At 40.6% G+C, this 9,335-nt stretch overlaps 2 protein-coding genes across 2 annotated transcripts; one reads left to right on the top strand and one right to left on the bottom strand.

The window, feature by feature from the left end:
• Positions 1-2,367: 2,367 nt before the first annotated feature.
• On the top strand, positions 2,368-5,120 carry CCB4 (cofactor assembly of complex C). The gene is made up of 8 exons (XM_021963020.2): positions 2,368-2,713; positions 2,866-2,965; positions 3,036-3,109; positions 3,342-3,526; positions 3,649-3,719; positions 3,958-4,041; positions 4,401-4,555; positions 4,752-5,120. Exons 1-7 carry the CDS (start codon positions 2,436-2,438, stop codon positions 4,494-4,496), a joined length of 888 nt encoding a protein of 295 aa, XP_021818712.1. The 5' UTR covers positions 2,368-2,435; the 3' UTR covers positions 4,497-4,555; positions 4,752-5,120.
• Positions 5,121-5,507: 387 nt separating this feature from the next.
• LOC110761005 (glycosyltransferase family protein (DUF23)) lies at positions 5,508-7,992 on the bottom strand. The gene has a single exon (XM_021963383.2). The coding sequence runs from the start codon at positions 7,573-7,575 to the stop codon at positions 5,734-5,736; it is 1,842 nt and encodes a 613-aa protein (XP_021819075.1). The 5' UTR covers positions 7,576-7,992; the 3' UTR covers positions 5,508-5,733.
• Positions 7,993-9,335: the final 1,343 nt, after the last annotated feature.

The raw sequence follows: 9,335 nt of genomic DNA, 5'->3' as shown, positions 1-9,335 counted from the left end.
TCGTGCCGAACGGCAGACGCACATTGATGAGTTCTCACTCACCTCTCGTGCCGAACGGCAGCCGCATATTCATGAGTTTTCACTCGCCCCTTTGCAACAACCGGCACATCATGCCGTCTCCTATCCAAGCTCACTCCCTTGGGCACTTGGGGGACTACATACCACCATCGGCAATTATGGGACCATTGTGTCCGGGTCAGAATGCCGAATACACATTCAAGTCCCCAACCGAGAAGCTTCTCAATCGGCAACTTGGGGGACTACTGTTTGTACCATATCTGACCCTCCACTCGTACAACGACACGTGGATCTCATAAACTCGCCCAAGCACCCAAGGCCTCGGACAATCGGCATAGGCTACTGATGATATTGTCTCAAAGCAGCAAAAGATCATTACAGGGCCCAACACAGCCTACAATCGGTATCCCCTACCGATTCTGCAGAATCAACCTCGAAGCACCCGCCTGAAATATCTAAGGACTCGTGTCAACCTCATAGGGCCCTCCCACGAGTCCCACATCGAAAATGAGCGCTAAGAGCATACTAAATGCCCTCTATAAGTATGCCCCTCCCACTACAATACAGGGGTAAGACTTTTCAGCTTGACTTTTATACTTCTATATGGTCAACAGCAAGAGCTCTTAAAAACAATCTTACTTGAGCATCGGAGGGTCTTAGGCTGGTTCCACACCGGTTCCATAGACCTCACGAGCTTCGCTTATCTTCTATTCAGGATCAGCATCCAAGGACAGGAAGAATCGGCATCCAACACCCAATCGATCTCTTGATCGTCCATCCCACTTGTAAGTTGCACTCATCTCTATCTATTCAAGATTTAGCGTCAACATAATTGGTTTTGAGTTTGAAGGGCTAAAACTATGTAATTGTTTGCCTATTTTGGGTTAGGTACTTTTCTGAGTATGAGAATTTTGTGTACTTTGTCTAATTGGTTTTGAGCTAGAACGGCTCAAACTGTGTAATTGGTTGTCTATTTTGGGTTATGTACTTTTCTAGGCATGTGCATTTTGTGTCCTTCGTCTAACTGGTCTTGAGTTTGAAGGGCTCAAACTCTGTAATTGGAATTGGAATGTTTTTATGGATGTTCATTTTGTAAATTGCCTGTGTGGTCAAGAATGGAATGGCTTTTAATTTGTTCTACTAAGTGGAATATTAAGTTATGTGCATCTCCCAGATATTCAAATAACCCCAATTCAAGAAAATTTGAGAACACTAATGCACATTCATTCTACAATTGAAACAGAAGTCTTCACCATTACATTCAAAGAAACAAACCCCATAACAATTAAAACTTCCCACTCATCACAAATGTTATAAACAAACCCCAAGACAAAATCAAGGAAACCCACATTATCAATTGTCTTTGCCCATGATCCCATTCCAAAACCTTTTTTTCCTAAACCATTTCTTTCAATTTCTGCTGCAGTTCTCTCTTTTTTGCTTCCACAGATCTAAATTGTTCTTCCTTTACTCTACCTTCCTCCTCCATTGCTCTAAGTCTTCTAAGCAAACCAGGGACCACTTGTTTTCCTCTTGGACAAGTTTCATTATCCACCCACTCGAAAAAATGCATACCTCTTCTGCTATTCTGGCAAATCAAATCTTACCCAATTTCAGACCTCATCAAGCAATTACAAATGGAAAAGAACAACTTTTGCAGCCCAAATAATAACTTACTCAATTTTTATCACAAGCATCGAACCTTCTTCTTGGGTTCAAATATATTCATGAAGTCCAACGAATTATCTTCGTCCCACAAGCGCAGTACTGACTCGTCCCACTTGAGGTCGTTGAAATCTCTGACATTGAAATCTCCGACATTGCAAACCTAGGGTTCTAATTTGGGGGTTTTGGTGAAGCTTCTAACATAAATGGGAGGGAATGCATTCCTAAGTTGGCTTGGTCGTTTTATAGGAGAATACTCACCTAAAAATACGGTTTTATCCCTCGATTTCACATAATAATACACAGACTTTGACGGATAGACCATCTTGGTAAAAAATAAAAAGTTTAAGGACGTTTCAAATGCAAATTTTAGTTGATGGACCAAAATAATACTTGAGCAATAGTTGGGGGACCATTTAGGTCATTAACCCTGTAAGAAATATTTTTGTCGCTTAGTCCGGTAAAAATGCAAACAACCAATGGGCCAACGGGCCTAAGGATTGAATTATGGGCCTCAGCCCAAAAGATTTAGTGAGAAGGCTTAGAGCCTGTTTCTTGAAACCATACGAGGTGACGTTTGAAACCAAGTCGGCAAGTCCAAAACTTCTCCCAATGCATTGCCTTCAACATCAGGCTTGTCTTGAGCCGTTGGATGCAAAAAGCAACAAATTGAACGAAACGACTGACCGTATCCAATCCCAAGCAAGTGATCAAAAATATCAACGGCCCTGTCACCTATTCTACAGTATTCGATGGAAGCGGGAAGCCTTCTCCGTAGTCCAATTCCATGGACCCCAAAAAGCCCTCTCCGACGTCGTCTTGGCCCCACTTTCCCGCGCCCCATTAGGGCTTTGAATTCAGATAGTCGTTACAGAGGCCCCAAGCCACAGAGAAATTGGGTGGCCGATTGGGTCTCCAACAACGACGACGCCGTTCGGAGCTTGCCGATTTACGCGGGAGGCGCCTCCCTCTTGGCCGTCCTCTTCAACCGCACCGTTTCGGACATCGCTCTGGTCGCCGACGCCAGCAGGTAACCACGCAACGCAATTCTCTCCGCTTAATTTCTGAGTTTTAGTATCATTTTCAGCATTTCGAAAATTACTGTTTCAGTTGGTAATTAGGCATTGTGAATTTGTGATTTGTGAGCCTAATTATTTGTATGAAATTATGTTTAACTTGTAGTTCACAGTCTAGAGCTGATTTGTTGACGTTGGGATTGGCTGTGACCAACATACTAGCTGGTCTGGTATGGCTGTCAATCAGACCAAAATCTATATCTAAGGTGAGAAATTGAGCTCATTGTTTTTTTTTTTAATGACTTAATTGCTTATGTATTTTATTATTTGATTCAGGTGAATCCCGAAGGGATCAAATGCGAGAGAATGCATTCTAATCTCCCAAACACTCTGCTTTCTGAGTTATTGTGGTAACACATTACACATGTTATGTATCAATGTTTGATCAAATTGTGATTTCTAAGCAATGTGTACCTTTTTCGTAGTGGCACGAAATTCCTGTATTTTCATTCTGTAGCATTACATTCTGTTTTGCAATGCAATCATACCTAGTTTGTAGGGATTAGAAGATTAAGAAATCACTACTTTGTTTAATATGTGAGCATGGCTGGTTAATTGTTGCTTTTCATTGCTTGTTCTCAGGGCATGGCAATCTCTGTTGGATGTGACGTGCTGCCGGTCTCTTGTTATAGTTTATGATGGCAAATGTATCCTTCAGATTGGCTTTGCAGCAGAATCTTCTAATGGTGATGGCAAGGCTGTGTCTGTGGATGCTGATAAACTGATGCAAGGATCACTCTATCGAGGTGTTATGAAATCAGGAGTTCGTAAGTACTTGCCAAGGACTCTGCATATCATCTGTTGAAGTTTTTCAACTATTTTACCATGTCTTATCTGAACTAGACTTCCACCAAATGTTTGATAATCTTGAGACCACCTGCTTTTTCAGAGAGCTATTTGGCAAACCTATATCTTTATCCTGGGAAGTCTGAGCTGCCATTTCTGCCTTCAAATACACAGGTTCAGTTTTCTTCTTAGATTTTCAAATTTTTTTTTTTTCAATCATGTGTATCTGTTCAAGTAAATATGTTTGTTCATCCAGTGATTCGTTCATCAAGAATACACACACCTGAACAGTAACTGATGTGCACAGCCAGCTGAAAGATACATCTTTCTTAGTTTCTTCAATTATGTGCATTAGAACTCACCTTGTATATCTGCTTTTAACGATTGATAACATGATTCCCAACTTTGCCAGGCAGTAATATTGCAGCCACTTGGAGACAAAGGGATCACAATAATTGGTGGTGACACGGTTAGAGGATTCACATCCGCCGATCAGGTGTGTGTCCTTTTTGACTTTGAAAATATTGAACTCTGAAAAAAAAAAATACTTATAACTGTCATCTATACATTAAGAGAGTGCAATTGTGTGTGAGTTTCAATCAATTGGTTTGACACAGTTAGACAAAGGGCTGTTGTATACAAGGATCATATCCCTTCATATTTTTTTCTTGTTGTGTGTTTTTTATGGTGTATATATCAGTAAACCTATGTTCTTCAAAATGAAAGTATTTAACTTGTGGCTGGTTGATCAAACTCGTTGACATAGTCAATTAATTAAGCACCGTCTGTTTATTTATTGTTATATGCACTTATCTATTTTTCATGTAGTTGCACTAAAAATTGAAATGTTTACAGGCATGGATTTCATTAATTGGAGAGAAGCTGGATTCTACTCTAGCAAAATATGTGGATAACCCCCCATTAGCTGTGCAAGATCCAGTTTTCAAGTAATTAAACTATGAAGCTTGTTGATATTATCCCTTTATGCAATGGCTGTAGCCTTAAGCCAGGTACTTTCTCATTTCTGATTTGTACTGACTGCATCACACAGCGTAAAATCATTTCAAATTGTTACACTTGCATGGGAAAAAAGGTTTATGTGACATATTTGCAGTCAAGTTTTCAATTTGAGCATAGAGAATATATATAAAATATCTCTCTTCTATCTAATTTATAAGGTGTTTATTTGTTTATTTTCATTCTCAGGATTCTCAAGCAACAGATTTATCATAACAGAGAACGAAGAATGGCGATTATTGCGATCTTATTCTGGTGCCAGGAAATTCTGCTGCAATACCCGATTGATAGCACTGTTGTGTTTAGATATATAATGTATGCACATAATATGTTTCTTGTACTCTCAGTCAGTTAAATATCATGGATCTTGCGCATAAAACGGATTCTTCAGAGCTGCTTACTGGGAATTCCATACTAAGGGAAGCATTGGTATTCAGATATTCTAATTCTTAGAATACTCGAGCACCACATTTTGATTGTAAATGCACGTAATTTTGTTCAATTTCTCTAGTAAGAAGAATGTTGAATTAGCCAAGTTGTGCTTTGATTGCGGTTTTACCACCTAGCTTCAATAGAAATAGATTAGACGTAAAGAACAAATTCGCATGCGTTGCATCGATCATGTTCGCTGCAAAGCCTGTCTTCCTAATCAATGTGTTATTTGTGATGTAAATTATTGAATAATCTCTTTACCATTAATTACCGTCCCTAAAATCATTTGGTCATTCCAAGTTTCCAACGTTCTTTTTTCCCGCTTTAATGAACTTCGGTTCATTTGGTTATCACTGAACGTACTTAATGTTACCTCCAATTTGATTTCGTTAAATCACTTCAAGAGCATGATGACTAAAATAACACCCAGAAAACAGGGAGAAAAGAATCCATAATTCATTTATTTTAATTAAGAAAATGAATTTGTATTCATTCTACAAGCAAGGAACAATATGGAAAAAAGGAAAATTTTCATTTCATATTGTCACAAAATTTACACCGTATAAGAAGAATTCTGTAATTAATTCATTGCATGTGTATGAAAAAAAGAAAAAGAATAATCAGATACAAAAAAGGAAAAAATTACAATGAAAAGAATGGCTTCTGTTCTGTGTGTGATTTACTCTGTGTTATACATGGGCGCCAATCTGAAAGCACCCAGCTCTGCAATTTGTATTTGTCACAGAAGAGACTTCTCCCATGGCAGTGACCCAGTTGCAGGATCAGCAAAGTAACCCAAAACATAGTCTTTAAGGCCAGTGTCCCAAACCTCGCAGAACCTCAACCGCCAATTGGGTGGCTCAATGGCCTCAGTTCCTAGCCCAGGTGCCCTATCTTTTGACCCCTGGTTTTGATCCTCCTGCCAATCAACAACATAGGTTGCTACCCTTCTGAAAAACTTGGCCTTAAAAGTCTCCCAAACCTGGTATTTGTAATGGTTTATGACAGCAACATTTTCAGGCACATTCAGGTGCCTGAAACCTTGTCCCAGCCTAAAATGGTGAACCACATTGAGCAGAGTAACATCAAGCAAATCTGCCCTTACTATAGACTTGTGCCTCTCAGGGCTTTGCAGCCTGCAAGTGTACCCAACAGTGACACCCTGCGATGGATGTGAACTCAGCCCAGATGGCCCAAAGCTATGGCAATCTGTTCTGATCTCCCCAATCGTCGGCGAATACGAATAATTCGAAACAAGGTTTCGAAGCGAGTTTTCACCAGGAACACCGTCTCCTCTGTGGTGCCGAAACGCCCTAGGGAAGTAGAAGAACTCGTCGACATCAAAGAAGCCAACCCAATGGCACTCGTCTCTTGCTCTCAAAGCACAACGCGAAAAGCCTGCTTCTTGGGTTTTGATCCATGGCCAGCTCTGCCTGCTGACATTGTAGGCCTGCAACTCAAGTTCCCGAACCACATCTTCAATCCCGTCGTCACTGTTGTTGTCGTAAATGAACCAGCGCTCAACTCCAAGCCAAGCGTGGTACATAACCCACTCTTTTAGCGCTGGTGCTTGGTTCCACAACATGGTGCAAGCACAAAGCTCGTGCTTTTTCTTCTGCTTTTCGTTTCTCACAGTGGATTTAGAACTGTAAATTGTGGCCACAGAAGGCAGAGTGACATGAACTGGAGCTCTGGCGCTGCCAGTGTTGTAACCAATCGTGACCCGAACTCCATGGGTCTTATCCGGGTTGTTTCGGATAGTCCGGGGCAGCAAGCACCGGACAACTTCCTGAGCCGCCGTGACAGCTTCAGTGGTGAGCACAAAGCCCTGGTCTTTTTCCCAATTGCCATTGTTGGCCAACCCGAAATGGCAAGTGAGTCGGGTCGGATCCGATTTCTTGTGGGGCCTGAGGTTCAACCCCTTAACGAACACAACCGCCGTGTCTCCATCAATAACCGCCTCGTAAACTACTCTGTCCCAAGGATAAGCCGTCCCGTTAATCCCAGCCGTCCAATCGTAACCGCCGCCACGCCTCCGCAAATCGACGGCCACCGAGTAATTATTCGACGGCAGCGGACACCTGGCAATGGAACGGAGCTCGTCGTAGACGTCGGTGGACAAAACCGGTCGAATAGCAAAATCCAGGTGCGGATTCTTTTCTCCATCTTGAAGCTCATCTGAACCGTTGGATAATCTATGGTAAACGCACTCCAATTGGTCGTTTTGGCGAAACCTATTGGGCACAATGAGAAGAACGTGATCGGGAAACAAGATTCGATCTTGAACTCGAAGAGGGGACGAGTCTCTGGTGTTGCTGTTGCTGTTTCTGTTAGTGAAAGACTCGAGAATCGAATTGCTTGCGGTGGAGGATAGGAGGGAGAGGGTGGTGGTGGAGGCGGTGAGGACCGGCCGAAATGACGCCGGACGGAAGCGTTCGGAGGAGAGGAGCAAGAGGAAGATGAAGAAGGAGAAGCAGAGAATGAGAGGCCTTCTCAGGGACAAGTAGTGCTTTGCTTGTGAGTAGGACCGAAGCATGCGCTTCCGCTTGCGGCGTTGCTCTGATGAGTCCATACCTGACATTTGTTGCCAAAAAAGTGGGAGTTTTTCTGAGAATAATTAGAATGGGTAGGGGATTGGGGTGGGTTTGGAATAGATCTGCTGCTGCTGCCGACAAGTGGGTTTTTATGAAAGTTGAAAACTTTCGGGGTTTTGAGAAATGGGTCTGGCGTCTCCGACCATTTGAGGAAGAGAGAGAGAGAGAGAGTATAAAAGGGGGCTGCTGGTGTGTGGTGAAGAAGAAGAAAGTAGTGTTGATTGGGTAAGGGGCAGAGGGTGGTGGGGGAGATGAACCGGTGATTAGTTAATGCTAATCAGTCTTGATTATTAGTTAAAAGTATTTTTGCTGAATTGGGATGGGACTATGAGCCAAGAAGAAGAGAATAAAAATGGCTGACCGACCGAAATAATTGGGATTTGAGGTGGACGCTTTTTTCGGGGCTTCATTTTTCTGACCATATTATTTGTACAATAAGGCTTGAACTAGAAGACACAATACATGATTTAGCGAAAGAGGTTGCTCAGAAACTACACTTTTTTATTACTTTTGTTGTTTGATTGTTGTTACTGCTCTGCTCTTCCTTTTCCATGCATATGGATGCTTCATTGTGAGCCTATTTACTTTATGCACTTTTCGTGAACTAAAACTACAATTCCAACATCAAAAACATTGATAAGAAAAATAGTAATACCTGAATAGTTAAGTTGTAATAGTGATAGCTATATTGTTTATGTAAGGGTTTTTTTTTATTAGAAACATGTTTAAATTTTTTTAATGTAAAAATTACTTTTAAATTTTTCTGTCAAATGATACGAATGCAACTTAATTTTAATCGAAATTAGTCAATGGCAATTGACACAACACCCACCTCCATAATTTGTAATTTGATTATGTCATAACTAGTGTACAAAATATAAAAATATGGGAAGATAAGGGCCCTTGGTCATGAATTTAGTTTTATCTTATATTTATTCTTCAATGGTGACAACCATAAGTTTTATTCACACGTCGCTGACCCATTTATTCCCCTACTTGAAAGCAGCCAGTGGTATATTACTTGAAAGTTTGATGATTCTTCTACGAATGCTCCTGTTAAGGTGAAGGTATTTCGCAAAAGCTCAATAAAATAAAACGTGTATTGCATAGCTTTAGGGTACACGTCTGTCTTTTAACAATACAATTTCATATCTAAAGTGTGATTTGGAAATCATGAGAGATTTTATTTAATGAAAGACATTTGTGAACTTTAGTGCTAGTGTTGCTTTAATTTCTAGTTTGTTTTAAATTTGGGAAAGTTATATTCTAAACTATCCTAATATAAAGCGGATTTGCAAAATATTTGTAGCTCAAGCAGTTAAGACAATTTGCAAGATGTTTGTAGTTCATGTGTCCGCACTGCCCCAATCTGATCTTACTCACATCTGCTAATTTCTCGTTCTTTTAAACTTCGTAAAGTTTCTATAGCCTCTTTTAATGTCCAAAACCAAATATGACATATACAATCCCAAAATTTTCACAAGCATTTTAATATTTACTCAATGAAAAAAATAGTTTATATCAAATTGCAACTTGGAGTTGTTTCCACATTGACAATTGGGTATCCATGTGTTGTCTAATGAGCTGGTATTGGTAGACATTCATTCCACAAGAGCATGTAGCTTTTTCTTTTCTTCTTTTTTCTCGTTTTGTTTTTTCGGTCAAGAAGGGGGGCCTATTAGCTATTAGCTGGCAAAAGGGTTGGGTTTTAGGACTTATAAGGAGACCGTGTGAAGCACGAATTAAG

The sequence above is a fragment of the Prunus avium genome, chromosome 1 (assembly GCF_965620075.1).
Source record: "Prunus avium chromosome 1, drPruAviu1.hap1.1, whole genome shotgun sequence".
NCBI lineage: Eukaryota > Viridiplantae > Streptophyta > Magnoliopsida > Rosales > Rosaceae > Prunus > Prunus avium.
Note: the sequence above shows the minus strand (reverse complement) of the source record. Positions and strands in the feature narration are given on the sequence as shown.

Coding starts and splice junctions, on each gene's coding strand:
- CCB4 (XM_021963020.2), top strand. CDS start 2,436: ATGGAAGCGGGAAGCCTTCTCCGTAGTCCAATTCCATGGACCCCAAAA. Junction 3,720..3,957: donor TTCTGCCTTCAAATACACAG/GTTCAGTTTTCT, acceptor CAACTTTGCCAG/GCAGTAATATTGCAGCCACT. Junction 4,042..4,400: donor GATTCACATCCGCCGATCAG/GTGTGTGTCCTT, acceptor AAATGTTTACAG/GCATGGATTTCATTAATTGG.
- LOC110761005 (XM_021963383.2), bottom strand. CDS start 7,575: ATGTCAGGTATGGACTCATCAGAGCAACGCCGCAAGCGGAAGCGCATG.